Source organism: Heteronotia binoei, chromosome 10 (genome assembly GCF_032191835.1).
Source record: "Heteronotia binoei isolate CCM8104 ecotype False Entrance Well chromosome 10, APGP_CSIRO_Hbin_v1, whole genome shotgun sequence".
In the NCBI taxonomy this organism is placed as follows: domain Eukaryota; kingdom Metazoa; phylum Chordata; class Lepidosauria; order Squamata; family Gekkonidae; genus Heteronotia; species Heteronotia binoei.
In genome coordinates, this window is record NC_083232.1 from 89,269,643 (window position 1) to 89,293,059 (window position 23,417).

The following is a 23,417-nucleotide window of genomic DNA, read 5'->3' on the forward strand; positions in this document are numbered from 1 at the left end:
AAGAATATAATTAGATACTGTAACCATATGTTATCAATAAATTATTTAAAACCACAGTGGAAGGGCTTCTAGCCCCACTGGTGAACCTCTTAAGAAGAAATAAAAATATGGAGATGAGAGAAAACCGTTATAGATGGTGCCAGCCAAAGTGATAAAAATAACAGCTGAGACGGGTGAAGAAAAGTGGTTGTCATATAATCAACTATTAAAAATACAAAGTGGCAAAATAGAATTAAAAACTGCTGAAGAGCTGAATAATAAATATGATTGGTTTCAAATGCAACAAATAAAGAGCTTGGTGGAAGATGACATTAAAACTGAAGGAATAAGAAAAGAGCAAACAGAAATGGAAAAAATTCTGCTTGGAGACAACGAAAAATTAATTTCAAAATTATATAAATTACTTTTAAAATGGTCTACGGAAGATGAAGTAGTGAAATCTCAAATGATTAAGTGGGCAATTAATGTAAATAAACAAATACAGGTGGAAACTTGGGAATATTTGTGGAAGAACTCTATGAAGCTTTCGACGTGTCATAGTATTAAAGAGAACTGTTTTAAAATGTATAGATGGTATATGACTCCTAAGAAATTGGCAAAGATGAATAATAAGATGCCAGACAGATGTTGGAAATGAAAAAAAAAACCATGAATGTTCTTTCTACCATATGTGGTGGACTTGTGAAAGAGCAAAAAAGTATTGGCAGATTATTCAACAAGAAATTTCTAGGATCTTGGGATATGAACATATGAAGCTGCCTTATACTGAATCAGACCCTTGCTCCATCAAAGTCAGTATTGTCTTCTCAGACTGGCAGCGGCTCTCCAGGGTCTCAAGCTGAGGTTTTTCACACCTATTTGCTTGGACCCTTTTTTGGAGATGCCAGGGATTGAACCTGGGATCTTCTGCTTCCCAAGCAGATGCTCTACCACTGAGCCACCGTCCCTCCCCTATGATATGAATTTAAGAAAGTTGCAGAGACTTTTCTGTTGGGATTACAAATGGAAAAATTTCCAAAAGAAGATAGAACTATAATTTGGTACTTGCTTTCAGCTGCTAGGACATTGTATGCGCAGTTGTGGAAGTAAGAAAAAATACCAGAGAAATGGGATTGGATTGTAAAAGTTATGACATGGAGTGAAATGGACAAATTAACAAGAATTTTAAGAGACTATGATTTAGAAGTTTTTAAGATGGAGTGGAAAAAGTTCAGAAGATATGTAGAAAAAGAGTGGAAAATAAAAGGACATTGGACAATTTTTGATAATGATTAAGTCTTAGAAAAAAGAATATTAATTTTTGTTTTTATTAGTTAAGGGTACCTTTAAACAGTACTTTAAGTAAATAACACCGGCGAGGGGTCAAGTAACGGGGGGAGGGGTGGGTAGAAAGTAACATATGGGATAGATAAAAGAAATTACTAATGATGCAAGAAATATAATTTGTTACCATATGTTACCAAATAAAATTGTTGTAAAACACAAAGTCCAAATTTCGCCCCTTCTCCCCTTCTTCTTCCAAGCTTTCTAGATTTCAATTTCCCACCTTCTGATTTTATTTTGTTTAACTTTAATTAGTCCCGGAATGAAAGATAGCAATCTGTACCTTTTCTGTAATTATCCCGATCAACACTGGCTTTGTATAGGTTTAGATGTTTAGTAGTATCAAAGAAGATTAGGATCCTGTCGAGCTTAAGTCAAATAAATGACTCTAGTAACTTCTGCAGATGATGAAAATGCAACTCGTCTCCGGAGACCCTTCAAAGCCTCAAAGGAGCGCCCCCCCCCCGCCAGGACTACCTTTTAGCCAAAGTAAATCTCCTAAAAGTTTCCTGTGCATATCTTGGACTAATCTCTGACTGCGAAAACTAGGCAGAAGGCATTAGATTGCCTTCTACTACGCCAAACAGAAGTTCCAGCCTGCTCCCCTTCTGAGAAGCAGTTCAGCTCGGCATTTTCCAACCTTGGAAGTCCCCTTCTTCTTCTACATTCTCAATAAAATTTGGTTGGTCTTAAAGGAGCTACTGGACTCCAACTTTCTTCTCTTGTTTCATCCATGTTTGCAATGTTGACTTGAGGAAAGGAGTGAAGACGTTATTCAAAATCATTGATGTAGTGCCAAGCCGTATTATTGAGCCAAGGTAGGGTCACCAGTCCTGGCAGGGGTTCTTCTAGTTTTGGGGGATTGTGCCAACTGCTGGCCAGCTGGCAGGTGAGGGAAACCCCTCCCCCAAATGGTGACATGCCATGGGATGTCACCCGGAAGTGATGTCATCATGTTAGGGGCATCATGCGACAACGCTCTGGTTTTGAGGGTAAAACTCAATGGTTTGAAGCCAGTTTTACACTTGAGTTTTGCCCTAAAAACCAGAGCATCGCTGCATGATGTCTCCAATGTGCTGTCAGACTGGTGTAGTGGTTAAGAGTGCGAACTCTTATCTGGGAGAACGGGGTTTGATTCCCCACTCCTCCACTTGCAGCTGTTGGAATGACCTTGGGTCAGCCATAGCTCTCATAGGAGTTGTCTTTGAAAGGGCAGCTGCTGTGAGAGCCCTCTCGACCCCACCTACCTCACAGGGTGTCTGTTTTGGGGGGGAGAAGATTGTAAGCCGTTCTGAGTCTGTGATTCAGAGAGTAGGGCGGGGGTATAAATCTGCAGTCGTCATCTTCTTCTTCTTCACATCAGGGGTGTCCCAGAATGCCCCCCCATCCCCCGGTGGTGTGATGAGGGGATCTGGCAACCCATAGCAGTTGTTGGGTACGTGCAACGCACACATACATAGCAACAATATTTTTTTACATTTTAAAACAAATGCTGCCTCATTTTGGATTGGCCCTGTTTTTAGCTCCTGGGTCCCGCATCCTCTCAAGAAATGTCTCTTGTGGGCTTCTTATCTTGCTGAATTCACGGTTTCCCTGCATGCAACTTTACTATGGCTCTCTTAAAACCAAATTGAACATTTCCTAATGTAATATAGCAGAGAGGCAAAATGGCACTTCTGTGCTCCTCAGGCAGTGCTAAACTAAACTAAGTTTTGAAGCAAATAAGCTTTTCAACATGTTTCGCCCATGCTGTTATTTCCAGGTCCAGGTCTTTGCATCAGGGAAGACTTCTGATACAATTTTCCTGCTAAGTTCCAGGCAGTGTTTTCCAATCCTCTTCTCAAGGAGGTCGGTCCACAAAGCAGCCTTGTTAAGGGATTACTACAGAAGCGGTATTCTTGTATTTTGATTAGCCAAGCCGAGTTTTCTGTGTTTTCTGTTCTTCAGGCAATGCACACTAGCTGTTTCCTTTGATCTGTTGGGTTTAAAATATACACTTTTAAGCAGCACTCTTGGCTACCTAGAAAAAAATAAACATTGGTTGCATTTGATAATAATTGTTTTGCAGAAATGTCCCCCAATGAGGACATATGTAGGCTTTAGAGTAGGGGTGTCAAACTCATTTGTTATGAGGGCCGGATCTGACATGACTCAACCCAACCTGACATGGCCCAGCCCAACAAAGTCTCATTTATCTTTGTTGGGCTGGGCCATGTCAGGTTGGGCCTCGGCCATGTGTGTACCTATTTAAGATTAGGTAGCAGATATATACATTTGATAAAGAACACAGACAAACACAAATATATATTTTTAAAAAACTTAAAACATGCTTGAAACGTTAGCACTCATTGGTCTTAAAGATGCTTTCTTTGTATCTCTCCCATGCGATCCAGGGAACTGGGCAAAGGAAGCTCTGGCTCTTTCCTTCCTTCCCCAGGGGACCAAGAAGGGGAGGATCCTCAGCCAATAGAAGGAAGAGAGGCTTGGCTCAGTAACTCTTCTGTACAATTGACAGAGCCTGGCAAAGCAAGCTCTTCCTCTCCCTCTGCCTCCCCAAGGGAGGAGGCTCATCCAAAGGAGAAAATCCAGGTTTTGCTCTGTAGCTCATGTGCAATTAATCAAGCCTTGCAAAGCAAGCTGTGATGCAGAAGAATGCAAGAGAGAGGGAGAAGGAAGCAGATGACAGGCAGTTGCTTGGGGGTCTGATAGGACCCTACCGGGGGCCTGATTCGGCCCTTGAACTGCATGTTTGACACCCCTGCTTTAGAGCAGGGATCCCCAACATGGTGTTCATGAGGGCCAGAGTGCACATCAACACTTTTCCTGGCACCCACCAAAGATCTTTAGAAAGTTGCGGGGTCAGGTGGTGCTTTTGCCCCGCAAAGCCACTGGAGATTTGATTGGCTGTGCAGATTTTTACATTTTTTTAAAAAAATATTGCTTTGGTAGCTTCCAGGGCCATAGCCAGGATTTCATGTTTGGTAGGGCCCACAGCCTGATTTGTTGTTTGGGGGCGGGGGGCAAGAAGCAGAAGCAGATATTGATTTTATATCCCTCCCTGCACTCCAAATCTCAGAGTCTCAGAGCGGTTCACAATCTCCTTTACCTCCCCCCCCCCACACACATAACAGACACCCTGTGAGGTAAAAGAAGATATTGGATTTATATCCCGCCCTGCACTCTGAATCTCAGAGTCTCAGAGCGGCTTGTTGTTGTTCAGTCGCACAGTCGAGTCTGACTCTTTGCGACCCCATGGACCAAGTCACGCCAGGCCCTCCTGTCTTCCATCATCCTCTGAAGTCTGCTCAAATTTGTGTTTGTTACATCAGTAACACTGTCCATTCATCTCCTCTTGCCGTCCCCTTCTTTTGCCTTCTGTCTTTCCCAGCATCAGGGTCTTCTCCAGGGAGTTCTCCCTTCTCATTTGGTGGCCAAAGTATTTGAGCTTCAGCTTCAGCATCTGACCTTCCAGCAAACAGTCTGGGTTGATTTCCCTTAGGACTGACTGATTTGATCTTCTTGCGGTCCAAGGGACTCTCAAGAGCATCTATTGTTCTGCACTCGGCCTTCCTTATGGTCCAGCTCTCACAGCCATACATTACTCTTACAGAGCGGCTTACAATCTGCTTTGCCTTCCTCCCCCACAACAAACACCCTGTGAGGTGGGTGGGGCTGAGAGGGCTCTCAGAGCAGCTGCCCTTTCAAGGACAACCTCTGCCAGAGCTATGGCTGACCCAAGGCCATTCCATCAGGTGCAAGTGGAGGAGTGGGGAATCAAACCTGGTTCTCCCAGATAAGAGTCCGCACACTTAACCACTACACCAAACTGGCCACCAAAGAGGCCACCTGGTTTGTCGGCCCTGGGCTCTCGGCACTGAAACCTGCCTTGAGTTTCACAAGCGAAACCCCCTTCCCCTGGGCAGTCACAGCAGCTCCGCTCCCTCCACCCCTTTCTTATGTGCCCCTCTCTCAGAGAGACAGAGACTTCTTGACTCCCCCTGCCTTTGCTCTGCATGCTGTATTAGGGAAGGGGAGAAAAAAAGGGAAAAGACCAACAGCAGTGCTGCTACTTGTTCAGAGTGGCGGTAAGCAAAGGGGACAGATTGGGGGCCCTCCAGTGGAGGGGCTATACAGTTGGAATGGAAGGGGGGGTTGAAAGGAAGGGCCTGGCCCCCTGGGCCCCACTGTAGCTACGCGTCTGGTAGCCTCTGGTGCCACAGCATAAGGATCTTTATTGTGTGACTGAAGTAAAACTGCGGCGGCCATTTTGTGATTAATACATCTCTTGCTGTGCCAACTATGCTGTGCCAGAATTTCAAACATGGTTTCAAGCTCAAAAAGGTTGGGAACCCCTACTTTACGAGCTGTGAAGTAGAACAACATTTGACGTGCACCTTTTTTTTACCACGTAACAGAGCTGTGGATTTTCCTCTTCTTGGACTTTCCCCCCACTTTATTAAAAGATTAAAAAACGGTTGTCATCTTTTACAAAATGCGCAGATGCCAAATTAAAAATTCACATTCCATCTAGGAGTTTTGGTGGTCGTCTAAATTGTGAAAATGACTCAAAAGTTGTAAACGTACCAGAACCGGGAGGCATAATTACTGCACGCTCATAATTATAGGGCAGAGATCTTCCATTTGCATTGTAGCGGAGTTTGATCAGAATGAAACTCCCACTGACAACCTTCAGCGATTCTGCTCGTAGGCAATCGACATGGTACTTTTGTTCATAGCCAAAAAAAAAAGGAATTAGCTAGGAGAATCTTTGGTTCTAAAGGTATGAGCAGGGCTATTTTGTGGGAAAAGCCCAGCAGGAACTCATTTGCATATTAGGCTGCACTCCTGGTGTAAGGCATTGTTTCACACAGGGCTCTTTTGTAGAAAAAGCCCATCAAAACTCATTTGCATATTAGGCCGCACCCACTGACACCAAACTAGCCGGATCTGCGTTCCTGTGCTTCCCTGCTCAAAAAAAAGCCCTGTGTTTGAGGATATTAAATGTTACTTGGTGGCAGCTCTGTTTGCTGGAGTACGTTAAATCATGATTTTTTGGGCAAGACACCCAGCTATATCTGCTGCTGGACAGCCGCCCATATACTGCCCCACATAATTTGGCTTGCAGGTTTGGAGGCTGTAGCAGGATAGTTAAAAAGAGTAGTCTGGGACTGAATCCAACAAAGATAGAGGTTCTGTGGCTGGGAGAGAAGCTTCAGGGTTGGGACGTAGACTTCCCATTCTTGATGGGGCATCATTAGCACCGCAATCTGTCATGGGTTTGGTCATGATGCCTCCTTAACTATGGAGGCCCAGGTTTTGACTTTGCAAGACTGGTGTTTTTTCCATGCATGCCAAGCGTAGCAATTAGCTCCCTTCCTGTCACATCCCAACCTAGCCATAGTTAATCCATGCAACAGTCACTTTCAGGCTAGACTACTGTAACTCACTCTACACTGACCTGCCCTTGAGACTGACCTGGGAGCTCCAACTGACCCAGAATGTGGTTTTTGAGGAGGGAGGTTCCTTTAGCGGTTTCTTTATATCCTATAGCAATCAGTTTTATATATGAGTTCGTAGAAACTGACATAAAATAAGTGTTACAAGGAGAATATTGCTCAATACCTAGAAAACCGCAGTTGTCTTCTTTTTAAACAATATAGAACAGCATAGAAGAGTAATCAGGTCAGAGGGGTGCCGGATCCCATTTGCCAAATTGCTATATGTTAACCAATCTTATATGTTATGTTTCTCATTAATATAATTTTAAACATATTAGAATAATGATATTCTAACAACTTTCTTTCCCCCTCTCTAGTGAATGGCCTAATGATCATTGGATTAGCAGGTAAGAAGCTAATGATCTCTAATTGCATGATTTCTTCTTATGTTAGTGGTTTTTTTTTTCTTTTTTCAAAAGATACAGTCAGAGATTCTTTATTGGTCCCATGGCAGTATTTTGAATGAGCAGCTGGTACAGGAAAACACCTGCTGGGATATTCCAAAGTGATTACATCTCTGGATAGAAAACCAGGCCTAGCTCGCTAGCTAATGCCAAAATACCCGTAAGGGCTACTTCAGACATTAACAATTTTCCTACTGAGAAAGAGGGACTATGGGAGAAATAGGGTACACTGACCTGTGTGAAGTACGTACGGTGTGATGATTTTATTTTGCCTTGAACAAAGCTTTTTTTTTTGGTAGCAGGAACTCCTGTTTTTGTTAGAGCTCTTTCAGCCCCACCTACCTCACAGGGTGTCGTGGGAAGGGGAAAGGAGATGGTAAGACGCTCTGAGACTCCTGGTAGTGAAGGGCGGGGTATTCTTTCTTTCTTTCTTTCTTTCTTTCTTTCTTCTTTCTTTCTTTCTTTCTTTCTTTCTTTCTTTCTTTCTTTCTTTCTTTCTTTCTTTCTTTCTTTCTTTCTTTCTTTCTTCTTTCTTTCTCTTCCTCCCCTTCTTCTTCTTCCCTTCTCAGATGTCATATCTGTGGAATCAGTGCTAGCCAAAGCTAAATAATAGCTGTTGAGCTAGTTTAAGTGAAAAATCTGACATCAACAGGCAATTCTGTTTCTCCCATTTTTTGATTAACTGACCACTGCTTGTTAAAGGCTGCCTGGATGCAGTACACCATAGTTTCTGCATTTAAAAGAATCTGTATTTCTTGCGTATGGTCAGACCGTAGAGTTTATAATCTAATTGCATCTGTTATAGCTTGTCAGATTTTCTCTTGGGCCTGCGAGTTGCCCAGAGTTAGCTGCAGCTGATTCAGTATTCGCTTTCTGCTTTCTTTGGAAACAAATCATGCATGCCTGCAGAAATACTTAGTAGAAACACACATGAGTCTGTTGCCCAAACTCCATGTTGAAAGGAGGCATAACAGTTGGGTTCTCTGGCTCTCTTCTCCGCAGTAACGTTACCCCTTCTCAGACATTACATCTACTATGCATACGTCCAGAGTCTCCATATAAGGGCGATGTGCTACCCTCAAAATTCCTAGTGTGCATTGTTACTATGTTGTCAGAAAACAGGCAACGTATATACTCAGCTTTGGTATGTACAGAACAGAATCTTGGAAAATCCAGCTATATTTCAGCACTTTGGCTCCTCTGAGAACTTTGACTTTTGAAAGCTTATACCTTAAAAATCTTGCTGGTCTCTAAAGTGTTCCTCAACTTTAATCTAGCTATTTTACTGTAGACCAAAGTGACCACCCTCTAGGTTTGCCAGATCCCCCCTGGCAACTGGTGGAGGATGGGGGAGAGAACTTACGAATAAAAAGAAGGCCTAGGTCACATAGCCAGTATCATGCAGGAAGTGACATCATTATGCCAGTGACTTCTGGGCAGTGCTTTGGTATTTGGGTAAAAACTCTATGATAAAACCGACTTCTCTCCCATGGGATCCAGGGCACTGGGCAAAGAAGCTCTGGCTCTTTCCTTCCTTCCCTAGAGGACCAGAAGGGGGAGGAGCCTCAGCCAATAGAAGGAAGAGAGGTTTGGCTCAGTAGCTCTGCTTGAGAAAGCCTGGCAAAGCAAGCTCTGCCTCCCCACCCCTTCCCAAGGGAGGAGCCGCAGCCAATGGAGAAAATAGAGGCTTTGCCCTGTAGCCCCTGTGCAATTGAGCAAGCCTTGCAAAGCAAACTGTTATGCGGAAGAAAGCAAGAGAGAGGGAGAAGGAAGCAGACAACAGCCAATTGCTCAGGGGCCTGATAGGAGCCCGCCGGGGGCCTGATTTGGCCCCCAGGCTGCATGTTTGACACCCTTGGCTTAGAGGGAGTATTGCTTAGGACTACTTCTAACCTTCAGCAAAATCCTTCGAGGTCTGCATATACAGTAGTTTGCAGTAGACCTTTAATCCTGGTTTAGCCCTATCCCCAAACTGACATTCTACACTAGAATCAGAGAAACCAGCTCTGTGATTCTATGATTCTATGCTTTTAGTGTAGAATGTCAGCTTGGGGACACGACTAAACCAGGATTAAAGGTCTAGTGCGAAGTTGTTTTGAATGCCTCCCCCATTAGGGTGAAGACCATTGACGTGCTTTGAATGTTCCTCATGCAAAAATGATGGACAGCATTTATAATAAATTCAGTGGCTCGGAGCGTGTCTTGGATCTTTGTCCTCATTCTATTGAATTTTTAATATTTTTTTTGGCAGGGGGAAACTTCTGGGAATAAAGATTTCTCACCTACAGTCAGCCTCATGTGATTGAATCTAAGAAGGGCTGTGCTATATGAGTTTGCTGATCTGTGTGAACTTGACTTTATGAGAAGGGTTTTGCGTGGTTCTGATGTCAGCACCTTCCAGAGGTAGAACTCTGATATATAAAGCAGACTTACCCCTATGGGCCTGTCCGTCTAGCCAAGACCTGTTTGCTTTGATTCCTGAGTTCCTTTCAACTGAATAATAGAGATTGCAACTTGAGCCTTCTACTGTACCACCAAGCTATGACCCTTCCCAAGATTAATTGCTTTTTTACATTTGCCAGTTTGGCATAGTGGTTAAGTGCGTGGATTCTTATCTGGGAGAACCGGGTTTGATTCCTGACTCCTCCACTTGCAGCTGCTGGAATGGCCTTGGGTCAGCTATAGCTCTCGCAAGAGTTGTTCAAAAGAGCAGCTTCTGTCAGAGCTCTCTCAGCCCCACCTACCTCACAGGGCGTCTGTTGTGGGGGAAAAAGATAAAGGAGATTCTAAGCCGCTCTGGGTCTCTGACTCAGAGAGACGAGTGGGGTATAAATCTACAATTCTTCTTCTTCTACATATGCAACCACTGCAGTGCCTAAATCAGCCCGAGATACAAACACTGCCATCCTAAGTGAAGGTACCCTCTTTCAAGTCCTTTTAAATCAGTAGGCTTAAAAGGGTCTGCTTTAGGATTGTACTGCAGATAGGCTAAGCAATCTTTTTAAAATTGTGTTATTGACTCTTCATGAGTGTTTTCAAGCAGTCAAAGCTCTTACTACTCTCTGGAGAGAGGCTGATTACGCATCTTTCTTTGTTGATTTATTTTGCTCTAGGTGCACAACAGGGGATTGTCTGCAATGAATCCCTCATGTTACAAAAGTTGCCAGTGTGTGGGAAATCCTTTGAAGAGATGATGCACAAAGTGGATTCTCGAAAGTGGTGCAACTTGACAGAATTTATCCTGTAAGCTACATTATTTCAATCATTAGAAGAAATATTTTTCAACTTATCTATTAAGTGTATAAGATTCTCTTATGTTCTTATATTGGATAAAACATGTGGAGCAGAGGTCCGTCAGTTGGTATTAGCCACAAGGTATAGATGGAAGGTATAGATATAAGCAGCCCCATGGCACAGAGTGGTAAAGCTGCAGTACTGCAGTCCAAGCTCTCAGCTCACAACCTGAGTTCGATCCTGGCGGAAGCTGGGTTCAGGTAGACAGTTCCAGGTTGACTCAGCCTTCCAGCCTTCCGAGGTCAGTAAAATGAGTACCCAACTTGCTGGGGGAAAGTGTAGATGACTGGGGAAGGCAATGACAAACCACCCTGTAAAAAAGTCTGCTGTGAAAACACTGTGATGTGATGTCACCCCAGAAACGACTGGTGCTTGCACAGGGAACTACCTTGCACAGGGAGCTCTCTGTCTGAAGCAAGTGATGCTCTGTATTCTTGGTGCTTGGTGGGGGGCAACAGTGGGAAGGCTTCTAGTGTCCTGGTGGACCTCCTGATGGCACCTGGGGGGGTTTTGGCCACTGTGTGACAGAATGTTGGGCTGGATGGGCCACTGGCCTGATCCAACATGGCTTCTCTTATGTTCTTAAGTAAACTCCCAAGGCCTGGGTGATGGTGTTTGTCAGCCCCCCCCCCCCAAGTTTTTTGAGCCTGTAGGCAACTTTGGAATTCTAACATAGCATAATGGGTGCATAGTTCCACGGTGAAGATCTTTGTGCTGTGGTGGCAGCTGTTGGTAACACAATGTTTTCAACAAAAATCTGTACAGTCAATCAAATCCCCAACGGCCAATCAGGAACCTTGGCGAGTAAAAGCTCCACTTGGCCCTGCCCATTTTTCTAAACACATGTGATGGGCTCCAGGAAAGGTACTGCATTGGGGACCTCTGGAATATGTGCTGTTATGTGCTCTAGGATGGCTCTGTATTACTCAGCTTCTGGCGCACTTGGCAGCCGTGGTGATTTTTAAGGCAGGGTCTCTAATCTTTATGAGCCTGTGGGCACCTTTGGAATTCTGACATACGGGGGTGGGCACAACCCCAAAATGGCCACTGCAGAAGGAGGAGCCACGCACAGAGGAAGCCCAAGTGCAGGGAAGAGGAGGAGTGATTTTAAAAGATGCATATACTGGGAAAAGAGTGTGTGAGAGAATAAAGCCAACAATGTGGTGGCAGTCGCTACTGAAGCAATATTATTTTAATCATCTCCAGTGGTGAATCAGAAGCTCTCTTGGGCATAGGTAGGGGTGGAATTCTAGCTCCTTTGCCTATTAGGCCACACACTCTTGATGTAGCCAGCCCTGTACTAAGAACCCTGTAAGCTCCAGGAGGATTGGCTATATCAGGGGTCTGGGGCCTAATATGAAAAGGAGCTCCTGCTAGAATTCCAGCCCTGGGCATAGGGTTTCCACGTCAGTGTTGGGAAATATCTGGAGACTCTGGAGGTGAAGCTGGGAGGTGGTGGGGTTTCGGGAGGGGAGGGGCCTTAGCATAGTACGATGCCGTAGAGTCCACCCTTCAAAGCAGCCATTTTCTCCAGGGGTTGTGTGCAGAATTTCTAAGAGACTGTGTTGATCCATGTGCAAGGGAGGTGTTCTGTGGCTCCATTAGAAATTTCTTGTATGAGAGACTGAGCAGAAGAAGAGAAGGGCATTGAAACCGTCTAAAGTTCCGGAAGAGGCGATTTTCCCTTTCTCTCTTTTTGTGGGCTTCTGTTGAATTTCCTCAAAGTGCAAACAACTCCAGATCAACATTCACTGGAACGCATTTGTGGACATTTCTACTGAAGTTGAAAAAGGAGCGCCATAGCACGAGGACTTAAGGAGACGTTGGAGAGCCCGTTTGGTGTAGTGGTTAAGTGTGCGAACTCTTATCTGGGAGAACCGGGTTTGGTTCCCCACCCCTCCACTTGCAGCTGCTGGCATGGCCTTGGGTCAACCATAGATCACATGCAGGGCTGTCCTTGAAAGGGAGTGCTTCTGGGAGAGCTCTCTCAGCCCCACCTACCTCAAAGGGTGTTTGTTGATGCGGAGGAAGGTAAAGAAGATTGTGAGCTGCTCTGAGACTCTTGAGATTCAGAGTGAAGGGTGGGGTATAAATCCAATATCATCATCTTCATCATCATCTTCTTCTTCATAGATTTTGGATGTGGCTATTGTGATTCGTAGTTACCTCTTAGAAATGCTTTTAAACATATTTATTGTACAAAGAGTTGAGAAATTTCAAAACTATGTTGAAAAACAATGGAAAGTTAAGGGACATTTAGTGATTTTTGATAAAAGCTAATAGTGGACTAAAGTTTATAAAGGGTAAATTCTTTTTTTGAAAAATGAAAATGAACTTATAGAGTTGACTTTTCTTTTTTTTTTTTTATTTCTTCCGTACTGTTATAAGGTTCTAAAATGGAGATTCTTGATTTGTTAAGTTACCTTGTTTTTTCTTTTTTAATTTTAAGTAAACACCGGCGGGGGTCAAGAAAAAAGGAAGGGAGGAGAAGGGGGGAAAAGCGATGTATTGTTTTTATTCTGTATTATTTTTAAATTTTCTTAAAGCTTTCTATAACAATATATTGCAAATTAATAAAATTGTTTTAAACTGAGAAATAGACACGACATATATGTTATATTGCTTTATTAAGGAAGTGAACAATTTATAAATTTGGAATCCTTGTGGTGGACAGTGTGTTCCTGTATTTTTTCCAGGGGAGCTGATCTCTGCCAGCTGGAGATCAGTTGTAAAAACAGATCTCCAGGCCCCACCTGGAGGCTGGCAACTCTACTTGGGCAGAAGCCCCACCTGGGCCCACCCACTTTCTGAAAACACCTGGTGAACACCAGGAAACCATGGTGGGCGTCATGATGCTTCAGAATACAATACTGTTAAAAAAAGGTAAAGTTAGTCCCCCTGTGCAAGCGCCAGTCGTTTCCGACTCTGGGGTGACATTGCTTTCACAATGGTCGTTTTCGCACTCACCTTAATCAGCAGTGACGACCCTCTTCACCGCGCAGGATCTGCGCGGATTTCGCACTAATTGCCGCGGAGCGCCCAGAAGAGCCGGAAAGTCCCGGCGCTTTTGCGGCGCAAACGGAAACTGGTTTTTGGTGGTTTCCGTTTGCGCTGCAAAAGCGCCGGGACTTTCCGGCTCTTCTGGGCGCTCCACGGCAATTAGTGCGAAATCCGCGCAGATCCTGCGCGGTGAAGAGGGTCGTCGCTACTGATTAAGGTGAGTGTGAAAACGACCAACGTTTTCACGGCAGACTTTTTACGGGGTGGTTTGCCATTGCCTTCCCCAGTCATCTGCACTTTTCCCCCAGCAAGCTGGGTTCTCATTTTACTGACCTTGGAAGGATGGAAGGCTGAGTCAACCTCGAGCCGGTTACCTGAACCCAGCTTCCGCCGGGATCGAACTCAGGTCGTGAGCGGAGACCGCGGACTGCAGTACTGCAGCTTACCACTCTGCGGCACAGGGCTGGGACAATACTGTTACTACAACCCTAAACAATGGACCCAGAAGTGTGTAACTCTACTAAGGATTGTACTGTAAATGTCTGTGTCCTTGTAGGAAGGTGCTGTGGGTGCGGCTCATTGGAAGAGCCTCTGCTTGGCATGCAGAAGGTCCCAAGTTCATTCACCAGCACCTCCAGCTAAGGATTAGATAGTAGGGGATGTGAAAGACCTCCACCTGAGACCCGGAGAGCTGCTGCCATCGTGAGTCGATAATACTGACAGCAGTGGACCCATTGATATAAGACAGTTCCATGTGTGTTCACGGGGGTATCCACCAAAGTAGGATCCTTCTTTCTTAGGCACCCACAATCTGTGGAATTCACTGCTGAATATTTGTATTTGGAGTGCCTAAATACAGAATACATCCAGTGGCCACCAAACAGTTTTGGGAAAATTGCTGATTCGTTTTTTCCATCTTTTGTTACCCTGTGTCTCATGTCAGTGTGAGCTAAGGTTTGATATAGGAACATGGAACATATGATTTCAAGCAAAGCTCTCTGTAAATCATGCTTCCAACCAATGTTCCATCTAATCTTGTGGGCAAGATTTTTGCTACTGGCATTAAAGCGAGCTGGGGCCATCCTTCCTGAACTAAGACAAAAATGTGTGAGCTGGAGGCTAAAAAACTGTGAGCTAGCTCACGCTAACTCAGCTTAGAGGGAACACTGCTTTCAACTACCATACACTGGGCTCATAAGAAGAGAACTGAGTTCAGCAGGTGTCAAGAGCCCACTGTATGCTCTTTCTGTCTTGAGTAATAATACCCTCGAGCGAAACCAATAAGTCCTCCTTTTCATTGTTCATCGGCTGATGGAGCTTTTTTCAGGCTTTTGAACGATGGCTTCTTAAAACCTGCTTTAGATCGGATCCATCGTCTGTGAACTGTTCCAGCTAGTTCTACTGTTGCCCCAATACTGGCTTAGCGCTGTCTGTTCCTTTCTCCCTCCCCCCCGCCGGATTTTCAATTTATGGCAAGGATTCAATTCCTTTCTTCAAGCTGTTCGCTTATCTCTTTCTCCCCTGCTCAGCAGTTGCACAACTCTGATGAAAAAATATATTTAAAGCTGAGCTGAAAATTCTGGGTTGCAGGAAACTGTCAGAATGCATTGAATTGGGCGGCTGTATTTCATTAAGAGCGGGAAATGACTTGTCTGTCAACACATTTTCAGAAGCCTCCAGGTGTCTGCAACCATTGGTTCTGACAGCTACTACTGGCCCCATGGGGGGGGGGAACAACTGGGGGGGGGGCCCTTCCCACGTCACCCAGGGATTTATCTCTGATGATTTTCTGCAAAATTGTATAGAATGTTGAGAATCAGAACCCAAGGATCAAAGAGAGAGGACTATTACTCATGTCCCTTGTGACCATCATGGACAAGTAGGCTTGCCAATCCCCAGGTCCCAGCAGGGGTTCTCTCGCTTTCCCAGGCTTCTTCCCGCCCCCAGTTAGCTGGTCAGCGAGGGAAGCTCCGCCCCCACAGCTACCATGTGCCTTTCCCATTCAGAATGCTAGGAGAAAGCTTGCAAAGGCTTCCTTTTTGGATGGTGTGTCTGTGTCTTTAAGGCTGAATGGGGGCGGGATGAGCAGGCAGAACAACGTGGCTGCTCCCAGTAGCTGTGAAAGCAGCCCAGACCCTCTGTTTGCTGTACAAGCTTTTCAGAGGTCGTTTGCATAGTGAAGGGTAAACTTGAACTTTGGTTCCCCTGTGTTATTGGAAGTTCAGCAACTTGTGAGTAAATTACCCCAGTGAGACCACACGAGTGTAGGATTGCAAACTTTTATTTTTGCTTCTCTGTGTGTGTGTGTGTGTGACAGAGATGATTTGCAGCTGCTTGGGTGAGGAAATGAAGGCTGTATTCAGGGGAACTGCACTGCTGTGTTTTTATTTATTTTAGGGAAAGTCTCCTGGCTCCACCCCCAAAGTCTCTCAGCCCCACCCCCAAAGTCCCCAGATATCATCTGAATTTGACTTGGCAACCCTATGGACAAGGGGCAAAAATTACGTCCCATGAGTATGTACTTCCATTACTCCCATGAAACTGGGGTCATGAGAAAAGTGTGCTATTGCATTGCAGGATCGACCCAAAGACAATCTAATCACCAGAAGCCCCTTTAAAAGACCAGGGGTGTCAAACATGCGGCCTGGGGGCCAGATCAGACCCCTGGAGGGCTCCTCTCAGGCCCTTGAGCAACTGATTGTCATCTGCTTCCTTCTCCCTCTCTCTTGCTTCCTTCTGCATCGCAGCTTGCTTTGTCAGGTGTGCTCAATAGCACAGGAGCTATAGAGCAAAGCCTCTATTTTTTCCATTGGCTGAGGCTCCTCCCTTGGGGAGGAAGCGGGGGAGGGAGAGCTTGCTTTGCCAGGTACAGCAGAGCTAGTGAGGCAAGCTTGCATTGGCTGAGGCTCCTCTCCCTCCTGGTCCCCTGGGGAAGGAAGGAAAGAGCCAGAGCTTCCTTTGCCCGGTTCCCTAGGCCCCACCGGAGAGATATAAACAAAGCACCTATAAGACTGAGTACTAATATTTTAAGGATGTTTTAAGGTGTTTTTTAATAATAATAATAATAATAATAATTTTTGTGTTTGCTTGTGTCCTTTATAAAGTTTATATCTCTGTTACCTAATCATAAATCAGTACACACATGGAGTGGCCCAACCTAACATGGTTCAACCCGACAAGGTCTCATTTATGACAGATTTGGCCCTCATAACAAATGAGTTTGACACCCCTGACTTAGACCTTTTGGTTGAAAGAAAAATCCATAAACTATTCTAGTTTTGTTTTTGTTTTGTAGCTAGTGTTGTCAGCTCTGGGCTAGGAAATTCCTGGAGATTTGGGGTTGGGATTTGGAGGGGGGAGGGGCCTCTGCGGGGTAGAGTGCCAAAGAACTGAACTTCTAAAACTGTCATTTTGTCCATGGGGATTGAACCCCTGTAGCCTGGGAATCAGTTGTCATTCCTGGAGATCTCCAGTCCCACCTGAAGGTTGGCAGCCTTGTTTGTGGCACACAGGTGTGGTTTTCATGGCATCTCTTAAGCCTTGGATTTCAGATTTGCATATATGTGGGATTTTATCTGTAACTCCCCTCCTCCAGCATTCACCATCTGAACTGACGCTGGGGAAGACAAAATAAAAATACCTTCAAAATGTGAATCCCTCCGTGGCTGCTCATTGGATCTTCCATAGAGAGCTAGTTTGGAGTAGTGGTTAAGTGTGCGGACTCTCATCTGGGAGAACTGGGTTTGATTCCCCACTCCTCCACGTGCAGCTGCTGGAATGGCCTTGGGTCAGCCATAGCTATAGCAGAGCTGTCCTTGAAAGGAGATTCAGAGTGAAGGGAGGGGTATAAATCCAATATCTTCTCCTTTTTCTTAATCAAAAATGGATAGAGTATCAAGATTGACCTGAAAAATCCACCCTGATAGGAATTCACCTCCTCCTATAAAAAGCTCCCATTTAGGGTCGGATTATGACCACAAGAGACCAGAGGGTTCAAGACTCTCCTCCTATCTATTAATTTGGTCTTAAATCATGCCAGTGAACTTGGATTTGCACATTGCACCAGAAGGGAACTTGAAGAACAGAGTCTGACGGAAAATCCAGGCTTTTCTGCATGCTCATTTTCCTCGCTTGTAAGTTATTGGCCCTGTTCACACGGCGCGTTGAGTCCGTGGTAAACTGACCTGGTTCTGTTCCGAATATCTTTGTTCCAGATATTATTGATCGGACGGCCATACTGCAATTTGAATCACTCCACGGTGAAACCGTATTCTGCCATCCATGCAACGGCACAATGCAGTTCTTTTTTTGTTTCCTCCACTATTATGCACATAAGAACATAATGCACATGCGCACATTATGTACATGTGCGCATATGCACATAGGTTAAAACATGTGGTTATGCGCATATCGCTAGGTAGTAAAAAAAATGGCAACCGTAAACTGGATGTCTGAGGCTCCTTTTGCTCTGGGACAGTCTTCAGACATCCGGAAGTTGATTAATATCACAGCAGAACTATCCAGACAGAAAACGACAAGGTGAAACTGGAGAACTCAAAAAACACCGCAAAGGAGCAGGTAACAAAATGATCCGGTTTCGAGAAGGATTGGGGGGGGGGGTGCTACCACGAGTTAATACCGGGAGGCAGGTGTTGCTGTCTGATCAATCACTTTAAATCCGGAAGGAAACAGCAGCGACATCTGATTATACTGTGCGTCTGAACAGGCACATTATTTCTTTTGGGGGTTTTCCTCCTGTTCCACACGTTTTGCTCTCTCTATTGGTCAATTTGATATCACAATGGTTTATTGCCAACAGAGGAAGGTAGACCAGAACCAACGGGTTGAAATTAAATCAAAAGAGTTTCCGGCTCAATATTAGGAAGAACTTCCTGACCGTTACAGCAATTCCTCAGTGGGACAGGCTTCCTCGGGAGGTGGTGGGCTCTCCTTCCTTGGAGGTTTTTAAACAGAGGCTAGATGGCCATCTGACAGCAATGAAGATCCTGTGAATTTAGGGGGAGGTGTTTGTAAGTTTCCTGCATTGTGCAGGGGGTTGGAGAAGATGACCCTGGAGGTCCCTTCCAACTCTATGATTCTATGATATTGTGCAGATTTAAACTGCAGGGAGAGATGATGGAAATAAACTGTTGTAATATTGACTTGCCCACTAGAGGGAGCCAAGCACGTGCAGAATAGAAACACCCCCACCCTGAAGAAACAGGTGCTTACAAGCGAGAAAAATGCACCTGCAGAAAAGTCCTCCTTGTGGTTGGCCTAGGAGCAACCATAATGTGACATTTGGATCTCAATAGTTTAGTAGTGGGGGCGGGGGGGGGGCTCCCTCTGGGTATCCTACTCCCCCAGGGAAAGTGTATGCGCAATACATAGCCTCTCCTCTCCCGGTGTAGTGAACGCCACATGGTCACTGTCTGGCTATGCCTGACAGATGGTCACTGCAATGGCCTCTCCTGCATTACTGCATCCGTAGCAACACCTTCTCGCTGGTCCCCCCCGTTTTTCACAGAGTTTGCTACGTCATGGTGCGACCGAATTGTCCGGCGGTATAACTGGATCGGCAGGCTGGGCCCACCAACCTCGCCAACCTAAGAGAAGGAAAACTCTAACATCAAACCCGGGCAGATAGAGCTCGTTAATGTAACACCTACCACCTGGAGGACTCACTGCCGGTGTCCTGGCTTACTGGGCCATGGCAGATGACCCCCAGGTGAAAGGGTGGAGCCAGTACCGCGCACACTGCGCTTCACCTAAAAAATTCCTCTGCGCAGGCCTGAAGGGCATATCCACATACACAACCCACAACGCATCAAGTCCTGCAGCGATGGGCAAGGGGCGAAATGGCAGGTGGAAGGTGCCACTGGAAGCTGCAGTCCCGATCCTACATGTAGGCGGTTCAGGGTATTGGTCGCCTGATGCTAACCCGGAGATGAAAGCATTTTTCGGCAGCACCCTGAACGACCAAGCAGCCTTATCTAGGGACAGCACTGCTTGCTCCACACGGAGAGGGGCCTAGAAAAGGTGGCCTAAACAAAGCTCGTCTCCTCCCCCCCCAGTTGGCTAGCCGCGGTCAACGGGCATCCTTACTTGCGGTCAAAAAATAACAACAAAGCTGGTCTTGAGGACAAAAGGAGATTGAGGAAGAATCGCACTGCTACAGCACCAACCCTAAATCAGACTTTTCCCTGCAGCCACTGTGGCCGGACCTGCCTGTCCTGCATTGGTCTTGTCAGCCACCAGCGAGCCTGCAGCAGATGTGGACTATTGCACCCTTCTTAAATCTTCGTTCGCGAAGCCAAGCCGAGAGAGAGAGAGAGAGAGAGAGTTTAGTAGTGAGCATGCTTTGAGGCAGGTTCAGTGGACTTCTATGCTCAGAAAGTGACCTTTGTTGAACTTGTGATGTATTTCAACAAGTTCACACATTTCTCTGTTTCTCATTTTTAAGTGTAGATGTGTTGACACTAAACTGAAGATGTTTTCCATGCTCCTGAGCTAAAGGCAAGACTTTCAGTCAACACAGAATGATCCCGTCGGGAAACTGATCTGCATTTTCTGATGGTCCAATACATCTGGGGAGGGGGGGGGGGGGAGAAAGAGAAGGTATAAGTGTTTTCTGCCTGGCCGGCTTGAATCCTCAGAGGATCAGATAGATAGAAGTACCGAAAAGTGATTGAGTCCAGGGAAATAACAAACTTGCTGATGTGAAAAACAGTAAAACGGTTTAGCCGCAAGCATTTTGAGCATGGGAGTTGCTTGGAGATAACAGAGCAAGTTTATCTGGCCATTTGAATTATGTTCTGTCCGCTAAAAGGTGTGTAATGGTTGATGTTCCAAATCTCCCACTAGACAGAGTCTGCATGGGGCCATTTTTACGGGTTGGCAGTTCAAGTCCCTTTTAAGTTCCTGCCACATATACCACTAGATCTTGGCAAGGACTGGAATATTTGTGTTCAGAAGTGCAAAACAGATGAAAAAAGGACACCAAATTGTTAGAAGCTGGAGCACAAGACAGTATACAACCCAAGAGGGGAGAGTTACTTCTGACTGCAAAATCTTTTGTTAAAACAGAGGTAAAAAGGTAAAGGTAGTCGTCCCCTGTGCAAGCACCAGGCGTTTCTGACTCTGGGGTGATGTTGCTTTCAAAACATTTTCACGGCAGACTTTTTACGGCGTGGTTTGCCATTGCCTTCCCCAGTCATCCACATTTCTCCCTCCCCCAGCAAGCTGGGTCCTCATTTTACCGACCTCAGAAGGATGGAAGGCTGAGTCAACCTCGAGCCGGCTACCTGAACCCAGCTTCTGCCTGGATTGAACTCAGGTTGTGAGCAGAGTTTAGGACTGCAGTATTGCAGCTTTACCACTCTACAGAGGTAGGTAGCATTTATGTCCCACCTCTTCAGGAAATTCAGGACAGTGTGCACAGATGATCCCAGGTGACTCATTTAGGTAATAAGCCCAGCCAAGGTTCCTGCCACATATACCACTAGATCCCATTCAGGTCTGGGCCTATTCCCTTCTGAATTTGTAGTATGGAATGTACTTTGGTAAAGTGTCAAGGTGAATGAAGCCTTACCCCACCCCACTTTGCCACAGGGCTCTTTGTTTTCGTTGTCTTTTCCATAGCCCTGCCTCTAGAATTCGCTATACAGAGGGGAGGGACGGTGGCTCAGTGGTAGAGCATCTGCTTGGTAAGCAGAAGGTCCCAGGTTCAATCCCCGGCATCTCCAACTAAAAAGGGTCCAGGCAAGTAGGCGTGAAAAACCTCAGCTTGAGACCCTGGAGAGCCGCTGCCAGTCTGAGCAGACAATACTGACTTTGATGGACCAAGGGTCTGTTTCAGTATAAGGCAGCTTCGTATGTTCAATGCCCAGATGTAAAAAATCCCAGGATTCATTGCGATTTGTCCACTCAGATGTTCTTATAATACAGTTGCTCTTCCAATGTCATTACCCAGTTAATTAGTGATGTGCTTTGGTTCCAGGCCCACCTTCATCCATTTCGGTATCTGAGATGCATAATTTTAAAAACTCTTGAGGAACTGAAGCGTTATTCAAGCTTTATTTTGTGACTCAGAATCTCGTCACAGCACTCTGCTCCATCTGTCAGTTGTAGAAGCTATCACGACGGTCATTCCTGATCCAATTGGGAGAGTCCCGTTAAGGGCCTATTCCCTTCTGGATTTGTAGTATGGAATGTACTTTGGGAAAGCGTCGAGGTGAACGAAGCCTTGCCCCACCCCACTTTGCCACAGGGCTCTTTGTTTTCATTGTCTTTTCCGTGGCCCTGCCTCTCGAATTCGCCCTACAGAGTACATTAACAATAACTTCAGCTAGTGTTGGCGCTGAGGGATGTGTTTGCTGATTGAGCAGGGCTGCAGGTTAGCCCATGCAGCTGTGGAAGATGGCTGCCAGGCCCTAGCCTGTCGATACATCCTCAAGAGAGCAGTCCCTGAAAGCAACCTGTTAGTGTTTTTGTTGGGGCTAGAATTAAGAGACTGGGTCTACCCGCACACAAAAGAGGAATCAAACTATTCCCAAATGTCAGTGGGAAGCCACCACAGAAGGTTTATCTTTTGGGCTTTTGATGATACTTTGGTGCTACTGACCGTCTGAGAACTACGGGACTGCCTTTCCCCATATATGCCCCGGAGAACACTACGATCTGGCACTCAGCGTCTTCTGACTGTCCCTGGCCAGAAGGATGTCTGACTAGCCTCGACCAGGGCCAGAGCCTTTTCGGTCTTGGCCCTAGCCTGGCGGAATCAGCTCCCTTCAGAGATCCGGGCCTTTAATGAATTGTTACCTTTTCGTAGGGCCTGTAAGACAGAGCTATTCCACCAGGAATTTGGTTGAGGCAGCAGGTGTCCTATCCCATCAGCTGACCCTATGCTGCGATACTGCCTCTGCCGATGTACTAATTTTATCTTATCTGATGTTCAGTATATTATGATGTGCCCAACTGAGCCCCCAAATTGTATTGGCTACTTTTATTGGTTTTAATTGCTGTTTTAAAATGTTGTTATTCGCCCTGAGCCCATCTGGGAAAAGGTGGGATATAAATTATCTAAAATAAAATAAAATAAATAAATAATTGTATTCTCTTGTGAAGCAGTGGGATTGTGAGGTAATGGATAGGTCAAGGCCCCCAAGACACGGTACCCTTTATCCAGTTGTACTCATGTGCTGGTAGCTTGATGGTGATTTCATATTCTGAGGCAACGTCAGGAATGGTCTTCATTTGATTAGACAGAATAATTTTTATGATATCTTTTACAAAATATCACTTCTGCTCCAAATAGTGCTGCTAATCCGTATAAGATAGGAGGTCCTCAACAATAGCGCCCCTTGAACTCTTTTCTGGTCCCCTCACATGTCCGGTGGAGGGATTTGGGGGGCATTCTAGGGGTGGGCAGGGGCATTGTGCAAGGGATGCTCTGGTTTTTGGGCAAACTCTATGGTTAAACTGGGCTTAAACCATAGAGCAGGGGTGGCCAATGGTAGCTCTCCAGATGTTTTTTTGCCTACAACTCCTATCAGCCCCAGCCAGCATGGCCAATGGCTGGGGCTGATGGGAGTTGTAGGCAAAAAACATCTGGAGAGCTACCGTTGGCCACTCCTGCCATAGAGTTTGCCCCAAAACAAGAGCGCCCCCATGTGACATCCCGGTGTGATGACGTTATTACCAGGTGACATCATCACATTGGGATATCACGCAGTGACATCCCTGTTTAGGGGAGGGATTTCCCCTGCTGGCCAGCTGATCTGCAGTGGAGAGGAGGCCCTGAAACCAGGAGGTCCCCACTGGAACCTGTGGGCTGGCAACCGTACCTGTGAAGTGTTCTAAAATGTGGGCAGGACCAGGTAGTGTTTTTGCCTAGCAA

At 45.6% G+C, this 23,417-nt stretch overlaps 1 protein-coding gene across 2 annotated transcripts in view; it reads left to right on the top strand.

The window, feature by feature from the left end:
• RAMP3 (receptor activity modifying protein 3) overlaps positions 1–23,417 on the top strand; it is a 106,254-nt gene that overhangs the window by 36,648 nt on the left and 46,189 nt on the right. For both annotated transcript variants that reach the window (XM_060248251.1, XM_060248252.1), the window contains exons 2-3: positions 7,139–7,168; positions 10,339–10,468. In XM_060248251.1, coding sequence (XP_060104234.1) covers positions 7,139–7,168; positions 10,339–10,468 — 160 coding nt within the window. The remainder of the gene's footprint in view (positions 1–7,138; positions 7,169–10,338; positions 10,469–23,417) is intronic.